The sequence below is a fragment of the Zalophus californianus genome, chromosome 8 (genome assembly GCF_009762305.2).
Source record: "Zalophus californianus isolate mZalCal1 chromosome 8, mZalCal1.pri.v2, whole genome shotgun sequence".
NCBI classification, from domain to species: Eukaryota; Metazoa; Chordata; class Mammalia; order Carnivora; family Otariidae; genus Zalophus; species Zalophus californianus.
In genome coordinates this window covers 114875530-114897054 of record NC_045602.1, presented here as the reverse complement: position 1 = coordinate 114897054, position 21525 = coordinate 114875530, and the positions used below count along the sequence as shown (strand labels likewise).

General features: G+C 48.3%; 1 protein-coding gene across 1 annotated transcript in view; it reads left to right on the top strand.

Annotated features, from left to right (window-relative positions):
• Positions 1-12898: 12898 nt before the first annotated feature.
• The window catches only part of SNTA1 (syntrophin alpha 1), a 29230-nt gene continuing 20603 nt past the window's right edge, over positions 12899-21525 (top strand). The window contains exons 1-2 of the mRNA XM_027624096.2: positions 12899-13332; positions 16767-16952. Coding sequence (XP_027479897.2) covers positions 13023-13332; positions 16767-16952 — 496 coding nt within the window. The 5' untranslated portion in view covers positions 12899-13022. The remainder of the gene's footprint in view (positions 13333-16766; positions 16953-21525) is intronic.

Genomic DNA, 21525 nt, shown 5'->3' with positions numbered 1-21525 from the left:
GTGGTTTTAATATATTTACAGAGTTGTGTGACCACCACCATAATCTAGTCAGATTTTCATTTTATATTTTCTTATTTATTTATTCATATTTTAAAATTTATTTATGAGAGAAAACGAAAGCGAGAGAGAATGATCGGAGGTGGTGGGGGAGAGGCAGAGAGAGAGGGAAAAGCAGACTTCCCACTGAGCAGGAAGCCTGATGTGTGGCTTGATCCCAGGACCCCAAGATGATGACCTAAGCCGAACGCAGACACTTAACCAACTGAGCCACCCAGGCAACCTTATTTCTTTTTAAAATATTTTATTTATTTATTTGACAGAGAGAGACACAGCGAGAGGGAACACAAGCAGGGGGAGTGGTAGAGGGAGAAGCAGGCTTCCCGCCAAGCAGGGAGCCCGATATAGGGCTCGATCCCAGGACCCTGGGATCATGACCCGAGCCGAAGGCAGACACTTTTTTTTTTTAAAGATTTTATTTAGGGCGCCTGGGTGACTCAGTTGGTTAAGCGACTGCCTTCGGCTCAGGTCATGATCCTGGTGTCCCGGGATCGAGTCCCATGTCGGGCTTCCTGCTCAGCAGGGAGTCTGCCTCTCCCTCTGACCCTCTTCCCTCTCGTGCTATTTCTCATTCTCTCTCTCTCGAATAAATAAATAAAATCTTTAAAAAAAATAAAAAAATAAAAAAAAGATTTTATTTATTTATTTGACAGAGAGAGACACAGCGAGAGAGGGAACACAAGCAAGGGGAGTGAGAGGGGGAGAAGCAGGCTTCCTGCCGAGCAGGGAGCCGGACACGTGGCTCAATCCCAGGACCCCGGGATCATGACCTGAGCTGAAGGCAGACACTTAACCATCTGAGCCACCCAGGTGCCCCTGAAGGCAGACACTTAACGACTGAGCCACCCAGGTGCCCTAAAAGATTTTATTTTTAAGTAATCTTTACACCCAACGTGGGGCTTCGCACACTCCACTGACCGGTGCCCCTCATTTTATATTTTCATCACCCCTAAAAGAAACCCTTTACCCCTTGGCAGTCTTTCTTTTTTTTTTTTAAAGGAAATCTTTTTTTTTAAATATTTATTTATTTGACAGAGAGAGAGAGAGCGAGAGCAGGAACACAAGCAGGGAGAGTGGGAGAAGGAGAAGCAGGCTTCCCGCTGAGCGGGGAGCCCGATGTGGGGCTTGATGTGGGGCTTGATGCGGGGCTTGATGCAGGGCTTGATGTAGGGCTTGATCCCAGGACCCTGGGATCATGACCTGAGCCAAAGGCAGACGCTTAACAACTGAGCCACCCAGGCGCCCCGCTTGGCAGTCTTTCTATCTTCCTCCTGCTGTAGCCATAGGCAACTACTGATCTATCTTCTGTCTCTATAGATTGGCTTATTCCATAAATTTGCCCATTCCTTTCATATAAATGGAATCATATAATATATGGTCTTTTGTGATTGGCTTCTTTTACTTAGCAGCATGTTTCTGAGGTTCATCCATGTTGTAATATGACTCAGTACTTCATTTTTTCTTTTTTTTAAGATTTTATTTATTTATTCATGAGAGACAGAGAGAGAGAGAGAGAGAGAGAGGCAGAGGGAGAAGCAGGCTCCCAAGGAGCAGGGAGCCCGATGCGGGACTCGATCCCAGGACCCTGGGATCATGACCTGAGCTGAAGGCAGATGCTTAACCATCTGAGCCACCCAGCGCCCTTCATTTTTTCTTATTACTTAATAATCATCTATTGTATGGCTAGACCACATTTTGGTTGTCTATTCATCATTCATTCATTTGGTTGTCAAGTTGATGGACATTTGGGTTGTTTCTACCTTCTGGTCAATAGTAGTAATAATGTTGTGAACACTTGTGTACAAATTTTTGTGTGGTCAATGTTTTCATTTCTCCAGGTATATACCTAAGAGTAGAACTGCTGGCTCATATGATAACCCTATGTTTAGCATTTAAGGAATTGCCTAACTGTAAAACTAGAATAACTTATTTAAAAATTTTTTTAAGGATTTTTCCTATTTATTTGAGAGAGAGTGAGAGAGAGAGCCGGGGGAGGAGCAGAGGGAGAGGGACGAACAGACTCTGCACTGAGCAGAGTCCGACATGGGGCTCGATCTCATGACCCTGAGATTACAACCTGAGCTGAAACCAAGAGCTGGACGCTTAACTGACTGAGCCACTCAGGCGCCCCCAAACAGTTTTAGATTTACCAAAAGTTTGTGAGGATAGTACAGAAAGTTTCTACACATTCCACATCAAGTTTTCCTTATTATTAATCTCTTACATTATTATGGTATATTTGTCACAATTGACCAATGTTGATCCATTATTATTACCTGAAGTTCACACTTTATTCAGATTTCCTTAGATTTTGCCTAATGCCTTTTTTCTGTTCCGGTCCTTCTCCAGGACACCACATTTCATTTATTTATTTTACGTAGGCTCCACGCCCAACGTGGGGCTCAGACTCATGATTGAGAGTTGGTTGCTGTGCTGGCTGAGCCAGCCGGGTGCCCCCACATTTCATTTAGTTGTCATGTGTCCTTAGGCTCCTCTTGGCTGGGACAGTTTCTCCGACTTTCCTTATTTTTGATGATCTTGACAGTTTTGAGAACTGGCTGGGTATTTTGTAGAATGTCTCTCTATTGGGATTTGTCTGGTGTTTTTTCTCATGATTAGACTTGGATTATAGGTTTTTGAAAGAAAGACCAAAAGACAGATTATCTACAAAAGGTAGGAGTATTTGCGTGACAGCAAACTTGTCAATAGCTTCAGCGGAAGCCAGAAGACAGGGCTGAGGGAAAACCCGCCAACCTACAATTCCCACTCAGCAAGACCATCTTTCAAGAACAGTATACAATTAAAACATTTTCAGATGAAAGAGAAACAGAGATTTTCGTGTCTTTGGCACTTTCCTTTCTTCTTCCCCTCAAGCTGTGCCTCATTCTGATGTCAGCTGGTCTGGGAACCGGGGTTTGCTCCTGTGTGTGGTTAGCAGGATTAGAGGGTACAGGATGGATCTTGGAGGAGGGCATCCTTGCCGGGCCTCCAAGAGAAGCCTTGTAGACATCTACAGCCTTGGGTCTCTTGATCTCTAGGATTTACTGGTGGCAGAAAGCAGACTTCAAGTGGACCAGGAGTAGGAAGGTGTTGGTTGGGAGCCCTGTGAACCACAGGGCAGTAAGTAGATTGATTGCAGCCTGATCTGCTTGTTTCAGTCTGTTCTCTAACAGGAGTCTCTCAACTATGGAGTTGGAATACAAGGCTTCTGCTTCTTTTAAAAGATTTATCTATTTATGAGAGAGAGAAAGAGAGAGAGAGAGAGAGGAGAGGGGCAGAGGGAGAGGGAAGGGAAAGAATTCCCTAGCTGACTCTGCAATGAGGGTGGAGCCTGACGGGGTTGGGGTGCGGCTCCATCCCAGGAGATCATCACCTGAGCCAAAATCAAGAGTCAGTCGCTCAACTGACTGAACCACCCGGGTGCCCCTGGAGTACAAGGCTTCTTGAAAAGCACTGACCTTGTGCTTTCCCGAGAAAGGGTACTTAATATTTCTGGTTGAATCAGTCTCACAAGGTTTTTGTGTAACCCAAGGACTGTCTAGAGGCCTGTGCCCCTTTGGAAGAATCAAAGATTATTGTTAATCTTTGGTAAAATTTCTAACTTGTATCCTCCTTCCTATCTGGCAAAAGAAAATAAAATTCTTTTTTTTAAGATTTTATTTATTTATTTGACAGAGAGAGACACAGCGAGAGAGGGAACACAAGCAGGGGGAGTGGGAGAGGGAGGAGCAGGCTTCCCACCGAGCAGGGAGCCCGATGAGGGGCTTGATCCCAGGACCCTGGGATCATGACCTGAGCTGAAGGCTGATGCTCAACAACTGAGCCAACCAGGTGCCCCTGAAAATAAAATTCTTTAAGTCAAAACAGAAAGAAAGAAAAACAGAGTTTACCATTCGTGTACCCTCACACACTATGGGAAGCTCTAGAGGATATAATTCAGAGAAGGAAAACAATCCCAGAAGAAAGTTCTGAGATGCAAGAAACACCAGAGAGCAAAGAAAACATGTTGGTAACCCTGAGGGAAAGTTCATGGTGTAGACAACGATGATATCTAATTTGTGGGATCCAGAAAAAAAATGAGCACCAAAGTATTAGATAAATACAGCAAATAATTTGGGAGAGAGTAATTGAAGGTAATAGAGTTAATACAATTAGAGAGCATAAATTCCAAATAGTAGAAGGGAAGTGTCCACTGGCAGACTTTTTAAAATTTTTTTTAGTTTTTATTTATTTTTTTAAAGAGTTTATTTATTTATTTCACAGAGAGAGACAGCAAGAGAGGGAACACAAGCAGGGGGAGTGGGAGAGGGAGAAGCAGGCTTCCTGCCGAGCAGGGAGCACGACGTGGGGCTCGATCCCAGGACCCTGGGATCATGACCTGAGCTGAAGGCAGATGCTTAACGACTGAGCCACCCAGGTGCCCCAAGTATATAAATATTTTAAAACATTTATGTATGTATGTATGTATGTATGTATGTATGTATTTAAATGTAGGCTCCAAGCCCAGTGTAGAGCCCAATGTGGGGCTTTAACTCCCCACCCTGAGATTGAGACGTGAGCTGAAATCAAGAGTCAGACATTTAACTGACTGAGTGACCCAGGCGCCCCATAAATATTTTTATTTTTATTTTTTTAAGATTTTATTTATTCATTCATGAGAGACAGAGGGAGAGAGAGAGAGAGAGAGAGAGAGAAGCAGAGAGAGAAGCAGGCTCCCAAGGAGCAGGGAGCCCGATGCGGGACTCGATCCCAGGACCCTGGGATCATGACCTGAGCCGAAGGCAGACGCTTAACCATCTGAGCCACCCAGGCGCCCCCCATAAATATTTTTAATAGCTAATAAAAATTGAACATAACCTTATCAAACAAACCGTGTCAATTCTCCACTGAAACCCTCCAGTATCCTCAGCTTGGAATAAAACTGGGTGTATTTCCTTGTTTCAGAGGGTCTGCATTATGTGGCCCCAATAACCTCTCTGTACCTTCTCCCTTGGTCATTAAACTAGAACCATCCAAAGAAGCCAAGGTCTTTCCCACCTCAAGAGCTTTGCACAGACTCTTCCCTCTAGGCACAATTGGTTCTTTAACTTTTATTTTTTTTTAATTTTTTTAATTTTTTTTTATTTTTAAAGATTTTATTTATTTATTTGACAGAGAGAGACAGCAAGAGAGGGAACACAAGCAGGGGGAGAGGGAGAGGGAGAAGCGGGCCTCCTGCTGAGCAGGGAGCCCGATGCGGGGCTCGATCCCAGGACCCCGGGATCATGACCTGAGCCGAAGGCAGACACCCAACGACTGAGCCACCCAGGCACCCCTATTTTTTTTATTTTTTAAGATTTTATTTATTTATTTGACAGAGAGAGACACAGCGAGAGAGGGAACACAAGCAGGGGAAGTGGGCGAGGGAGAAGCAGGCTTCCCGCCGAGCAGGGAGCCTGATGCTGGGCTTGATCCCAGGACCCTGGGATCAGGACCTGAGCGGAAGGCAGACGCTTAACTGACTGAGCCACCCAGGCGCACTTTTTTGCTTGTTTAAGAGACTCTCCCATTAGGCTATAGATTCCAGTAAGGGAAGACTTCATTCATTTATTCATTCATTCATTCATTTTTAAGTAGGCTCCACACCCAGCATGGGGCTTGAACTCATGACCCTGAAATCAAGAGTTGCGTGCTCTAAAGACTGAGTCAGCCAGGCTCCCCAGGACTGTATACATCTTGTCCATGGTCTATCCCTGGTACATACCACAGTGCTTGCCTCAGAGCTGGGACTTAATAAATATTTTTGAATGAATTAATAAATGAATTGATGTCAGATAGATTGAGAGAGGAAGCCCAGGAAGGGTCTGTTTGATCAGAAAGGATGTGATTTTCCACATTTACCCTAGCCCCACTAAACAAAATTTGTTGAATAAATTAAAATAAGAAGAAAAGAATTGTAGCTGTGGATGGCATCCTTTAAAGTGGAAACCAGGGGCGCCTGGGTGGCTCAGTTGGTTAAGCGACTGCCTTCGGCTCAGGTCATGATCCTGGAGTCCCGGGATCGAGTCCCGCATCGGGCTTCCTGCTCAGCAGGGAGTCTGCTTCTCCCTCTGACCCTCTTCCCTCTCGTGCTTTCTATCTCTCATTCTCTCTCTCTCTCAAATAAATAAATAAAATCTTTAAAAAAAAAGTTTTAAAGTGGAAACCAGAACCCTTTTCTGCTATTCATCATTCATTCATCAAACATTACTGGACTTTTACTGTTTACCAGGTCTTGTTGTGGGGCTTTAATGGTGCGTAATACCGTGCCTGCCCTAACAGTGGGAGATCACTGGGTTCTGCCTGAAGGTATGAGGTGCTGGGCTCAGGCCCTCTCCCAGCCTTCTGCCTGGAAGACCATTTCCCTAGTTATCTTTCAGGGACATAAGTTCCTATTCCTCTCCCTCAGCAAGCATTCATTCATTCATCCATTCACTTATTCACTCATTCATTCATTTAAGAGATCTTTATAATGCCAGGCACTATGCTAGGTAGATGGAGTTCCTGCCCTCAGGGGGTGTCCCGTCTAGTAGGGGGACAGGTGATAGGTAAGGAGGCATCCAAGCTCAGGCTAGAGGGGGATCTCTCAGGGATGCTATAAAGGGGCTTCTTGCTTGGGTTTGGGTGGGGAATTGGAGTTGGTGACATTTGATGGGTCCTCTTTCTAACCACCAAGACTTTAGGATGCTGACATTCCTTTACTCTAAGTTCCACATGCCTACATGCTGTGAATCTGACTTTGACTAGGATCCTAGGGTAGTCTAGTAGAAAGGACTAAAACTTTGCAATCAGAAATAACTTTGTTCATATTCAGGCTCTGCTGTTTATTAGCTGTATGACTTTGGACAAATCCCTTTCCCTCTCTCTCTCTCTCTTTTTTTAAAAGATTTTATTTATTTGACAGAGAGAGACACAGCGAGAGAGGGAGCACAAGCAGGGGGAGTGGGAGAGGGAGAAGCAGGCTTCCCGCGGAGCAGGCAGCCCGATGTGGGGCTCGATCCTAGGACCCTGGGATCGTGATCTGAGTCGAAGGCAGATGCTTAATGACTGAGCCACCCAGGCGCCTCCCTTTCCCTCTCTAAGCCTTGGTTTCTTCCTCTGCAAAATGGAGATGATAAAGCCTGCCTTACCAGGCTGCAATGCGGATTAAAAGGTGCCCTATAAGGGAAGCACATGGTTTGGTTTCGATCCTACAGGGCACCATGGACTCTTACACTTTGGAAGCCTCTCAACCTCCAGTAAGATCCAGGGACACCTGGGTGGCTCAGTCCGTTTAGTGTCTGCCTTCGGCTCAGGTCATGATCTCAGGCTTCTTGCTCAGCGGGGAGCCTGCTTCTCCCTCTTCCTGCCACTCCCCCTGCTTGTGCTCTCTCTCTTTCTCTGTCAGATAAATAAATCTTTTTTAGGGCGCCTGGGTGGCTCAGTTGGTTAAGCGACTGCCTTCGGCTCAGGTCATGATCCTGGAGTCCCGGGATCGAGTCCCACATCGGGCTCCCTCCTCGGCAGGGAGTCTGTTCCTCTGACCCTCTGACCCTCTTCCCTCTCGTGCTCTCTATCTCTCATTCTCTCTCTCTCAAATAAATAAATAAAATCTTTAAAAAAAATTTTTTATAAAAAATTTTAAAAAAATGAAAAAAACCTCCAGTAAGATCCAAATCTCTCCTGGGGTGCAGTATGATGTCACAGTGAGCCCTGGTGCCAGACTGGGCTAATCACTTCAGGTCCCTGAGCCTCAGTTTCCTCATCTGCCTCATGGGGGTAATAACAGGACCTACCTCCTGGGTTGTCCTGAAGATTAAACGAGATGACCTCTGGAAAGCAGTTATGTTAAGCGGTGGATCGTGTAAACTCCCATTATTGCTGCCATCTTTGGGTCTGGGAGGCCAGGGATGTACGAATCTCTGCTTCCTGCCTTAGAGCCCGTGCCTAGAGGCCTCCCCTTTGGCTAGGGGTCCCAACTCTAGGTCCAAGGGGTTGAGCCTGCAGGGCCTGCAGTGGGCATTTGAGACTAGTTCGTTGGGCAGGTCCCCTTCCCCTTTGCCCTTCCCCCTCTCATTCTTTGGGACTGAACTGTTTTCCTCTGGGAGCTGTGCCCTGGGGTTTGGTGGGGAGCCAGGCCTGTGTGTGTGTGTGTGTGTGTGTGTGTGTGTGTGTGTGCGCATGCGCGCGCGTGTGTGTGTCTGGAAGGCCAATGCCTGAGCTACAGCAGAGAGGCATCAGCTGACCACAGCGGAGGGGTAGAGTATTCCTCCAGCTACAGGGTTCCTGGGGGTGGGCTGACGGGGGCACAGTGGATTGGCATTGCCCATACTGTGCGATCACCAACACACACACAGGCACATAAAATACACACACATACTCATATACATATACACATGCATACATCACTCTTTTTTCTTTGGCCTTTCCTTTGCCCTTCTCCGCTACCCTCCTCTCATGCTGTACACATCACCTCTGTCCTTCCTCCCTTCCCATTTAACCAAAGAAAACAGTCCCCCAGGGGAGGAATTCTGTATCAGGGCTCTTTCTCACCAAGTTTTTCTGGGGCTCATTAAGTCTTTTTTAAGCAGGGCAATACGTGGGGGGACTTTTAAGGATCTGGCTCCAGGCTTTGGTCCTGGGAAAGGAGTCTGGTCTCTTGCCCTCCCCTGGTCTCTTGCCTCCTGCTTGATCCCTCCTCCCTTCCCTCTCTACCTTTAGAGTGAAGCTTCCAAAAGCCAAGTAGAAGGTAGTTTTCATTTATCACAAGTGTTTACCCTTACTTTTCTCAGGTTGCTCTACCATCTTTAGAGCATAAAACTCATTCTTTTAAAGTATCGATGCAAGGGCGCCTGGGTGGCTCAGATGGTTAAGCGTCTGCCTTCGGCTCAGGTCATGATCCCAGGGTCCTGGGATCGAGTCCCACATCAGGCTCCCTGCTCCTTGGGAGCCTGCTTCTCCCTCTGCCTCTCTCTCTCTCTCTTTCTCTCTCATGAATAAATAAAATCTTTAAAAAAAAAAAAGTATGGATGCATGGGCGCCTGGGTGGCTCAGTTGGTTAGGCGACTGCCTTCGGCTCAGGTCATGATCCTGGAGTCCCGGGATCGAGTCCCACATCGGGCTCGTTGCTCAGCAGGGAGTCTGCTTCTCCCTCTGACCCTCTTCCCTCTCATGCTATCTCTCATTCTCTCTCTCTCAAATAAATAAATAAAATCTTAAAAAAAAATAAAGTATCAATGCAGGGGCGCCTGAGTGGCTCACTCATTAAGTGTCTGCCTTGGGCTTATGTCATGATCCCAGGGTCCTGGGATCGAGCCCCGCATCAGGCTCCCTGCTCGGCGGGAAGCCTGCTTCTCCCTCGTCCACTCCCCCTGCTTGTGTTCCCTCTCTCGCTGTGTCTCTCTCTATCAAATAAATGAATAAAAAATCTTAAAAAAAAAAAAAGCAATGCATAGGGGCGCCTGGGTGGCTCAGTCAGAAGAGCATGTGACTCGATCTTGGGGTTGTGAGTTCAAGCCCCACATTAGGTATAGAGATTGCTAAAAAGAAAAATAAACTTAAAATTATCAATGCATAATGCTATATTTTTTTCTTTCTTCCTCCCGTCCTTCCTTCCTTCTTCACTCTCTGTCTCTGTCTTTCTCTCATATTTACTCAGTATCATATATATATATGTCAGAACCCATGGGTGTGTTTTAGTTGTGTCTTTTTCTGTTTTGATACTTATCACTCTAAATTAAAGCTATTTGATGCCTGTTTTCCAAGATAATTATAACCCATATTTTTTTTCAGTGCTTACTATGTACAGGAATTGTGCTAAGCAGTTTACCAGCATTATTTTATTTATTCCTTATAATAATCCCAGGAATAGTAATTTCAATATTCTCATTTTATAGATTATGAAATGGAAAGGTAAGGGTGTTAAAAAGTCACCTAGGACCACAGAGATAGAAAATGGCATAGTGTTATATGTCAGTTATACCTCAGTAAACATGGGGAAGAAAGGGCACATGAGAATTTGAATATAGAAAAATCAGGATACAAAACCCATCCTCTTAACCACCATAGGATCCTGCCTCTCAGTGGGCTTTATGTCCTGTGAGATGAGCACCCATCCATCTTGTTTACAACTACCTTGTTGTAACCTAGTGCTTGTATACCTAGCACTGTCTGGCATAGAGGGGATATTCAATAGGTACTATTGAATGAATGAATTGCAAACTCATCCTTTGCTGCTGTGTGGGCTACAGAAAGATGGAGTAGGAGTGAATGGGCTTGGAAACCAGACAGAGGCAGGTTAGAATAGAGGTCTGTCCTTTTTTTTATTTTTAAAGATTTTATTTATTTATTTGATAGAGACACAGTGAGAGAGGGAACACAAGCAGGGGGAGTGGGAGAGGGAGAAGCAGGCTTCCTGCTGAGCAGGGAGCCCGATGTGGGGCTCGATTCCAGGACCCTGGGATCATGACTTGAGCCAAAGGCAGACACTTAACGACTGAGCCACCCAGGCGCCCCTAGAGGTCTGTTCTTACAAGTGCTGTGTCTCAATTTCCCCATCTCTAAAATGGGGATAATAGGCTGTGCAGGATGTGTGAGGTTTATTTTTTATTGTTTATTTTTGATTTATTTATTTATTTTTAAAAAGATCTTATTTATTTATTTGAGAGAGAATGAGAGGTAGAGAGCACACGAGGGAAGAGGGTCAGAGGGAGAAGCAGACTCCCTGCTGAGCAGGGAGCCCGATGCGGGACTCGATCCTTGGACTCCAGGATCATGACCCGAGCCAAAGGCAGTCGCTCAATCAACTGAGCCACCCAGGCGCCCAGGATGTGTGAGGTTTAAATGACAATGTCTATAAATCAGCCAGCTCACGTGCCAATGTACAGCAAGTTGAATAAATGGCATCTATGTATTATATGTACACGTGTATGTAACACATATGTATTATGTATGTGGCCTCTGTGGATTTTCAGTGGTATAGAGCCATTTCCTTATAGTTGGACAGTTGGGCTGGTCTCTAGTTATTTGCAAACATAAGTTTGCTGTGGACAGCTAGTATATGTACCTGCTTTCTTGTGAGTTTCCTTTGCCTTGATCATATCTACCTGAAGGTGCAGGGAGTCTACATAGTGATGTGGCCCTAACTATTTATTGCCTGACACCTCCCTGCTGGATGTGGGAGCTGGAGACGAGGGGCAGATAGGAAGGCTGGGTGAAGTGTGTGATTTGGTGGGATTTTTCTGGTAAGGATCCCACCTCACTTCTGTATTTGGCAGCTGTCTGGCAGTGGTTCAGTGCCTAGGTACTGTGTCAAGCAAGCCTCGGTTTGAGTCCCTGCTCTGTCCTACTCACAAATGTGTGACAGGCCAATTAGGCCTTCTAAATCCAAGTTTTCCGTTACTGTATAATGGGAGTGTTGTTAACTGCAGCTACTCCATGAGGCTACTGTAAAGTTGAGATAAAACAGGGACATGCTCAGATCTAGTTCTGGACAATAGTAAGCATTCAATAAGTGAAAGCGACTAGGGGTGACTGGGTGGCTCATGTCATGATCCTGGGGTCTTGGGATGGAGCCCCACATGGGGCTCCCTGCTCCGTGGGGAGCCTGCTTCTCCCTCTCCCTCTGCTGCTCCCCCTGCTTGTGCTCTCTCTGTCAAATAAATAGATAAAATCTAGGGCGCCTGGGTGGCTCAGCTGGTTAGGCAACTGCCTTCAGCTCAGGTCATGATCCCAGGGTCCTGGGATAGAGCCCCACACAGGGCTCCTTGCTCAGCAGGGAGCGTGCTTCTCCCTCTCCCTGCTACTTTGCCTGCTTGTGCTCTCTTTCTCGGTCAAATAAATAAATAAATAAATAAAATCTTAAAAAAATAAACCTTTAAAAAATAAATAAAAGCAACTATATTGATTGCACAGGAGTCACAGTTTACAATGCATTTTCACATTGATTACTGACACAAACCGTGTGAGGCATCGTTTCTTGTGATCCCCATTTCATAGATAAGGAAACTGAAGCCTAGAAAAGTGAAGTGATGGGATCCAGGTCGACAAGGAGGTAACAGAGTGACGCCCAGACCAAAGCCCCACCTTCCAGCCCTCTTTCCTTACACCAGGAGCTCTGGGCTCTCCTCCAGCCAGGTCTCTCTGAGAGTGTGGGACTTCAGGCTTTTCTCTGCTCGACTGTTAACAGAACAGGTGGTTAATCTCTTAAACTCCCATCCAATTTCGAGGTGGGGACCGTGTCCATCCCCTCCCCAAGCCCTAAACAGACAGCAACGTGCTCATTCCCGGTGGGCGGGATCTGTCAGCCTTAGAAGCCACGCCCCCAGACCTAAGGCCCGGCCCCACATCGTAAAACCAGCTCCTTCCAAACCCCGACTGCGGAAGTCCCTGGGGGCTCGGTGTCTACACAAGTCCTGTCTCTGGAGAGCAGCTCTCCGCCATACATAGCTCTACCCCGACGCCCAAAGCCTCGCACCAGGATCCATGGTTCCATCCATCTCTTTCTCTTGGGCTCCTACCCCCGTGAGATACGGTCCCGGCCCTCGACGGCCTTGGGGAGCTCAGAGTCTCTGCCGCAGGATCCTGCTCTCGATACGAAGCCCGGCCCCCTTATGGCCCCGCCCAGCCCCGCACTTACCCGCTTCTCTCCTTACTCTTGACCACTACCCCCTACCCACTACCCGCTACGCCCGCAACCCCCAAGTAGTCCCGCACTGCATCCTTCAGGACCTGGGCGCCGCCGCGTCCTAACCTGTTTGCCTGCGGCCCCGCCCCTCGCCGTAGCCACACCTCCTGGACAGCCCCGCCCCGAGGCTCCACCCCTCCCAACCCCCCAGAGGCCGGGGGTAGGGTAGCGAGCCGCTGGCCCAGTCGGGCCCCCGCTGCCCTCTGCCCTGGGCGCTCGGTCGGAGCGGGCCCGGCACTGCGGGGCAGGGCGAGCGCGGCGGCCCGGGGGCTCGGAGGCGAAGATGGCGTCAGGCAGGCGCTCCCCGCGCACCGGGCTGCTGGAACTGCGCGCCGGGGCTGGCTCGGGGGCTGGCGGCGAGCGGTGGCAGCGGGTGCTGCTCAGTCTGGCGGAGGACGCTCTGACCGTGAGCCCCGCCGACGGCGAGCTCGGCCCGGAGCCCGGAGCCCCGCGGGAGCCGGAGCCCGCGCAGCTCAACGGCGCCGCCGAGGCTGGCGCGGCGCCCCCGCAGCTGCCCGAGGCTCTGCTGCTCCAGCGGCGCCGCGTGACGGTGCGCAAGGCCGACGCCGGCGGGCTGGGCATCAGCATCAAAGGTGGGCACGGGGGGCGCGGTGTCTATGGGGCCGCCGAGGGCGCAGGGGTCGCGGAGGCTGGCAGCCTACGGAGGACGTGGAGTTGGAAGACTTCTGTCTGGGGGCAAGGAGGGTGTCTGAGGGGGTAGAGGGAACGAGGACACCGGGAGCACCAAGGTCGGAGGGGTTTCGGGAGTCGGAGGCCTCAGTCCGAAGGCACAGGTGGAGCGGGTTGGGGCTCACCAAGGACAGGTGGGTGGGGAGTTCTGTGTGGAGGCATAGAGATGTCGGCGTTGCATGGACATCAAGGACAAGGGGGGCTTTAGGAGAGCAAAGGGTGGAGAAAGGGGACTGAGGTCTGGGAAGCCAGGAGGAGGGAAGTCCCTGAGACACAACCAAGGTGGAGGGGAGGGGTAAGGCCTGGAGTTGGGAGTACAGGTTTGGAGACTTGGGTAGAGGCACAAGCTGGGCTCACAGACAGGGGTCCAGGAAGGACCTAGAGATCTGAGGACCCAGGACCCTGTGTGCCTAGACGGAGAGTCCTGGGCTTGAGTTTCCTCATCTGGCCATCATCACCGTAGGCAGAATTGAGAGGAGTGGACATAGAGCTGGTACTCCTCTCTGAGAAATTCTCCAATTACTGAGAGCTTTCTTTAGGATGCAGCCAGATTGTGTTTGAGTCCTGGGTTTGTGTGAACTTAGACAAGTCACTTCCCGTCTCTGAACTTCAGTTTCCTCACTATATAATGAGGCTAATGAGAGAGTGGTAACGTTTCTGTGAGAACAGGACTCTGAAGTACTCACCCTGCAAACACACAGTAGATGCCTGGTTAAAATTTTTTTTTTAAAGATTTTATTTATTTATTCATGAGAGACGGGGAGAGAGGGAGAGAGAGAGAGAGAGAGAGAGAGAGAGAGAGAGAGAAGCAGTGGGAGAAGCAGGCTCCCAAGGAGCAGGGAGCCCGATGTGGGACTTGATCCCAGGACCCTGGGATCATGACCTGAGCCGAAGGCAGACGCCCAACCATCTGAGCCACCCAGGCGCCCGGTAGGTGCCTGGTTAATTACTGCCATTAGATGAGAAGAAAAATGGAGGCCAGGAGAGACTCCCGAAGCAACTAACCATAGTGCTTAAAATCCCAGTATACTCCCAGCAGCTGGGTTCACCATTCCTACCCATCTGCTTCTCAGGGCGCTATCTGCCTTGGGAAAGGATGTCAGCTCTTCTATCACCTTGGATATGCACCGTTCTCTCCGCCTGGTGCTGGGTCTATTCATTGGTGTCTCCAGACCCTTTGGCCTGGGGGAGAGCGTGGGGATGGTGGTGACTCAGCTACCACTGTGTGCTTGAATGCTGTGCCCGGTACTCTAGGCTTATGATGCATTTCATCCAGGCAAGAAGTGGTAAAAAGTGGGGAGCACAATCTCCATTTTGCAGGTGGGGAAACCAAGACTCAGAAAAGTAAAACAATTTTCTCAGGCTCAGACAGTAAAGGACAGTGCTGGGATTTGAACCTCAATTATCAGGCCTTAAGAGAGTGCCCAGGGGATTTGGTTCTTCCCCAAGGAAGGGCACATTCCCAGGCAGCCGACCAAAGGAATCTAAAAAGGAAAAATGGGCAAGACAGAGAGTGGACACCAGTCTTGCTCCTAAACTCCAGAATGGGAGAGGGCAACAGATCAATCCAGAAACTGTACACTCAATGTGTTAAAGCAGAAAGGAACTTAGAGTTAATATAGAGTTCCATTTTACAGATGGACAAGCTGAGACTTGGAGAGGAGCTTGGAATTTTCAAGGTCACATAAAGTTACTCCTTAGCTTCATACTTAGAGTTGGGAGTGAAGGTACTTTTAGGAGGGGTCAGGGGAAGGACCAGCTCCATTCAGTTCTTCATGGATAGAGCCTGGGCTCTTGTTGCCATGGTGACCTCCCTCTGAGGGTCCAGCCCAGCCTGAGGCAGCCTGGAATGATAATAGCTTCAAACTGAACTGAAGTCCTAAGTTTCTGGTGGAGGAGAGCAGATATAAATAGAAACCTATTCCTTGGGGCGCCTGGGTGGCTCAGTGGGTTAAGCATCTGCCTTCGGCTCAGGTCATGATCTCAGGGTCCCATCGGGCTCCCTGTTCAGAGGGGAGCCTGCTTCTCCTTCTCCCTCTGCCCCTCCCCCTGCTTGTACTCTCTGTCTCTCCCTCTCTTGCTCTGTCAAATAAATAAGTAAAATCTTAAAAAAAAAAAAAAAAAAGAAACCCATTCCTTTCTAGGCTTCAAATCCTGTGCAGTGCAGTGAGCAAACTGTTGGGCCTGTGTGGGGGCCAGGAGAGGCGTTGCAGTCTGACCTTTGCCACCAATTTGTTGTGTGACCTTGAAATAATGACCTCTTTATGGGCCACTAGTTACTCATCTTCAGTATTCTGGGATAGACTGGTAATGTGATATCTGAGGGCCTGACTTACAGTCAACTATAGGGTTAAAAGTGTTGGTTCTGGAGCCAGGAGACCTAGGTTCAGATACTGCTGGATGACCTTGGGCCAGGGGCTTCTCTCTGCACTTCATTTTTCCTGAGAGGAAACTGAGCATGCCTGTGTGATTGGGATGTTGTGAAGATGCAGTGAGACAACATTGAAAGCATTTAGCTCGGTGCTTGGCAGTTGGTATGTGAAACTAATGTGAACTATGAATGACTATTTCATATTTTAAAAGGATATTCAAGAGCTTAGCAATAAAGCGATTCAGTAAGATGTATTAGCTTTTTTTTGGTATCAGAGATGTAATTTGGATAGGCCTTTGAAATCTAGACTTTAAGGCCTTGGTTTTCAGCTGGGTCCCAGATTGTAAAACTCTCCAATTGCTGAAGAGATCCTTGGGGGAACCATAGCAAAAACTGACCTCTATCTTTATTCCAGATTAAGGGATATCAGTGGGTTCCCCCATTGTGGGAAATTTCCTTAAAATACAAAATATTTAAGAAAAAGCTATTGGAGCACTTGTAAGTTACTCAAACATGGGCAAACACCCAAAGCATTTAGCCAAGGATCCAGGGACCAAACTCCTTTATGAATTTAGAACATGATTTATTAGTGCTGCGGACTTCTAAGACTCATTTCTGAGATCCTCTTTACTCTCTCATCCCCGCTTTGCTGGCACTGGGCTGAGCACTGAGATAGGCCTTCAGAAACAATTTTGCCTGGGGAGCCTGGGTGGCTCAGTTGGTTAAGCGACTGCCTTCGGCTCAGGTCATGATCCTGGAGTCCCGCATCGGGCTCCCTGCTTGGCAGGGAGTCCGCTTCTCCCTCTGACCCTCTTCCCTCTCATGCTCTCTCTCTCTCTCTCATTCTCTCTCAAATAAATAAATAAAATCTTTAAAAAAAAAAAGAAAGAAATAATTTTGCCTTCATGCAACTCTCAAGCATTGGAGCGTCTGCCTCAGTTTCTTCCTCTTTCTGTGCCTGTGCAGGGGGCCGGGAGAACAAGATGCCTATTCTCATTTCCAAGATCTTCAAGGGCCTGGCAGCTGACCAGACCGAGGCCCTCTTCGTGGGGGATGCCATCTTGTCTGTGAATGGGGAGGACCTCTCCTCTGCTACCCATGATGAGGCGGTGCAGGTCCTGAAGAAGACAGGCAAAGAGGTGGTGCTGGAGGGTAAGCACTGGGGACCCCAAGGGTGTTCAATTCTTTCCTGCTTCCCCCAGGCCTCAAGTGGCCCCAGCCCAGCAGTGGGGGTTGGGAGGTGGGCAGGGTTGAAAACAGAAACAGAATGTGGGGACCTGCCTTGACATAGTATGGGGTGGTGGTGGGAGAGCCAGTGCAGAGCCAGACAGACCTAGTTTCCATTTCCTCTCTCCCATTCATGAGCTCTGTAGACTTGGACAAGTCATTTCATTTCCCTGAGCTTTAGTTTCCTCATCTGTAAAACAGGGATGTTGGGGCGCCTGGGTGGCTCAGTCGTTAAGCGTCTGCCTTCGGCTCAGGTCATGATCCCAGTGTCCTGGGATCGAGCCCCACATCGGACTCTCTGCTCGGCGGGAAGCCTGCTTCTCCCTCTCCCACTCCCCCTGCTTGTGTTCCCTTTCTCGCTGTGTCTCTCTCTGTCAAAAAAATAAATAAAATCTTCAAAAAACAAAACAAAACAGGGATGTCACTTTGTCTTGCTGGGTTGTGTGATCAGGACAAAAGGTACATGGCAGGATCTGCCACCCAGTGAGTGAATCAGGGAAAGAGAGGGGTAGCGAGGGACTGGGGAAGGGGCAGCTAATATTCTCTCTTGAGGAAACTGGAGAGCTCCCAGCTCCAGAGACCCTGAAACCCTAAGACCCATCCTCCTTGGGGAGAAGACTTGGCCTTTATGTTGCAGAACATCAGATCCTTCCAGCAAGGATCAGAGAGGAATTTTGGAGGGGGACCTTGGTGGTTCCCCTCCACTATCCTGGCATTGTGTGGTCTTAGATGAGACCTTTGTCTTCTCTGGGCCTTGGTTTCCCCATCGGTTGCTATAAGCTGCTTGCTGTGGCTGTCCCATATCTGCCTTTTGCCATCTCTCTCAGGAGGCTTCTGCTTTGCTCAGCCCTTTCTTCAAACTCCCCTCAATTCCGGAAGCTGTGGGGGCCTGAGGAATGTGTGTTTGGCTTTTGGCCCAGAACAGGCACAGGGAGATGGCGGGGGCTGATGGAGAATGCCATGGCTAGCAAAGCTGCTGAGCTGAGCCCCAGGCCTGGATCCTGATAGATTGCCTTTATTCCCCCAAAAAGGTCTCCAAGAGGCCGCAGAAACAAACAGGCTCTGGGTGATCTTTGGCATGCTTGTGGCCCTGACCTCTGTTCTCTCTCAGTTTTGTTTTATTTTTACATTTTCGGTGTATGTATTTAAGTACCACTGGTGCATTTTTTAAAAAATATATACTTTTAAAAAAGTCAACTCTGTGGTATTGGTCCTTGAAGCTTAAGTGTAACAGTCATATTTTTTTTTTTTTTAAGATTTTTATTTATTCATTTGCGGGAGAGACAGAGAGAGAACAAGCAGGGGAAGAGGCAGAGGGAGAGGGAGAAGCAGACTCCCCGCTGAGCAAGGAGCCCGATGTGGGACTCGATCCCAGGACCCTGGGATCATGACCCGAGCCGAAGGCAGACGCTTAACCATCTGAGCCACCCAGGCGCCCTAACAGTCATATTTTAACAGCAAAGTTAAATAACAAGATCGCTCATGAATGATACAGATATAAGGGACTCTCCCTACCCTATGCCTCATTACTTTGATATTATAGCCAGTAATGCAGTTGAAACTCATCAAAATGTCATGTTGTGGTTGACTTGAGAAGATCTTTTAGTTTCTGCTGTTTGAAAGTTTAATCTGGAGGTGGTGAGATTTCTACTGTAGACACATTTCTAATCCACACTGAGGTCCTCCTCACCCTCTCATATTTAGGTTGAGAATGTCTGTCTGGATTCTCAGCATGGGTCATTCTGAGAAGATAGCCTCTTTGAGTGTTGGAAGCTTAAGGCATCTCTTGGCTTCAGGAGCTAATACTCAAGCCTTCTGTATCATTCTGGTACTCTATTCCTTCCTTACTAAGCCAAGAAGCATTTATAGACACCTACTATGTACCTGGTGTGCAGAGCATTGGGTCAGAAGCTAAATCAGGCCTAGGCCCTCTCCTGAAGGAGCTCCACATCTGGTGGAGGGGACAAAACATAAACACTGTCTCGTTCATACAAACTGTTTAAAAATCAGTTTCTAAAATCTGTCTGCTCTGTGATGAATCTCTGGCCTTGGGTAAGACCCTTGCCTTCTCTGGCCCTCAGTGTCCCTATCGGTTGGGATTAGACTAGAACAGAGATGACAATAGCTTTCATTTTGAGTGTCATCTTCCCTGGTGGCTACTGGGAGGCTCATATTTGGAAGGATTGGGAAGTCTTGTCCTGGCTCAGCAGAAAGGAGCTGGAAGTGATTAGCAACGACTATCATGGATACAGTAGGAAAGAGAAGTAACATATGTATTGTTCCAGGATTGAGGGTCTCTAGGTGTTACATTTTCTGAGACTTTTCCCAGGGTAAGATCTTTCCTTGGCAAACCTTGCCCCAGGTCTCTGGCTGGAACCTGGCCTGTCTCTTGCCCAAAATAGGATGTGGCATATTGTAGGCACTCAACAAACCTTAGTAACTACCCTCCTCCCATCACATTTATTTATTTATTTTTTTAAAAAAGATTTTATTTATTTATTTGAGAGAGAGAGAGAATGAGAGATAGAAAGCACGAGAGAGAAGAGGGTCAGAGGGAGAAGCAGACTCCCCGCTGAGCAGGAAGCCCGATGTGGGACCCGATCCCGGGACTCCAGGATCATGACCTGAGCCGAAGGCAGTTGCTTAACCAACTGAGCCACCCAGGCGCCCCTCCCATCACATTTATTTAGAATTGGTATTATTTCCTCCTGAAATGTTTGGTAGCATTCTCCAAGGAAGCCATTTTTATAGAAAGGTTTTTACCTGCAGTTCTAGTGTTCTCAATAGGGTGGTTTTGATGATTTATTTTTTCTTGAATGAACTTTGCTGGTTTATGTCTTTTATTTTTTTATTTTTATTTTTTTAAAGATTTTATTTATTTATTTGAGAGAGAGAGAATGAGAGAGAGAGAGCACGAGACGGAAGAGGGTCAGAGGGAGAAGCAGACTCCCCGCTGAGCAGGGAGCCCGATGCGGGACTCGATCCCGGGACTCCAGGATCATGACCTGAGCCGAAGGCAGTCGCTTAACCAACTGAGCCACCCAGGCGCCCTGGTTTATGTCTTTTAAAGAATTTGTCCATTTCATCTAAGTTGTCAGATTTATTGGCATAAGGTTGTTTATAATCTTCCCATGTTATCCTCCCTTTTGGATGAGAGTGCTCTCTGCTTTCTTTTTCTTCCTCCCTTTATACTGCTCTACTCAGTGGTTTTGAGGGGAATCTCAGTCTAGTGGGGGACAGCTGAGCAAAACTACCAGATTACGAATGTCGTAGGTGCTGAGATGGGGTCTGCCCAGGGATCAGAGGAGGCGGTGGTTACGTCTCTCTGTATAGTCAGGAAAGACTTCCTGGAGGTGGGGGTGCTGGCACTTTATGAACAATAAGCAGATGTGGGTATGGGGTGGGGGAAGGGCATTCCAGTCTGGAGAGCTGTGTGAGCAGGACCTCAAGGGGGGTGAAATGACTTGACTTAGCTGGAGAACTGCCTGGGGACTAATTAGCTTTGTCTGAGCCGAGGGTGTGAGGGAGTGGAGAAAGAGGAGGCTGTCCTGACTGAGAGCCTTCAGGGCCTTGAATGCCAGGCTAAAGGCATTTGGACTTCCTCTGGAGGGAAACAGAGAGCCATTAAAGAGGGTTCAGCAGGAGCAGCACATGGGCACATCTGGGTTTTAGCAGCATCAGCCTGGTTTGGAGAGAGGCAGAAATAGATGCAGAATGGCAGCGAGGAAGCTGGGACCATGAATAGGAAGGAGATGGTGGTGGTTTGACCTAAGCAGGCTTGGATAGGAGGAAGAGTCTGGAGGTTGTGGCCTTCTTGTTAGTTTTTTCCAGCATTTTCTTAATTGAAGTCTCTTCTGAGCTGCTCTCCTAGCCCAGCAGGCTTGTGAAAGGATAATTCCACCCAAGGCAGCAAAGGGGCGGGGGGCGGGGGGCAGGCATTGGGGTCAAGAATCTTTGAATTGCAGAAGTGACCTGAGAAGCCTGGAGGATTTGAGGGAGCTAGGATGCTGGGATGTGGTTGGTCCTTGAGATATGGGAGAGCTTGTGGAGAAGGTAAGGGTCTGGCAGCCTCACCAGTCTGGACTCAGGGCTCCGGAGACCCTCTCTGGGCCTAGGTTCTACCTTGGAGCCCATTACTAGCCACATTGTTCAAAACTTCCCGACCCCCATTCCACTCCTGAGGCCACCTCCAAGGGGCCATGGAAAGATGGCCTGTCCTTTGGATGTGAACCTGGCAGGGTAGCTGGGCATCTTTCCTGAGGCCTGGGGCTCAGTGGGTACAGAGTCCCCTGAGAGCATCCTAGAAGGACAGATGTTACTAGCTAACTCTGGGTGCCAGCCCTACTTCCCTGGCCTAAGTCAGGGGTTCAGCTGGGCCTCGGTAACCCCAGCCTGCCTTCTAGGCCCTTTCTTCTCCTAGGTCAGGGGTTTGCACAAATGTTTTCAGCTTGTTCTCAGCCACAGGGATGTGTTTGTGATCAGAGTCTGGGCCCAAGCT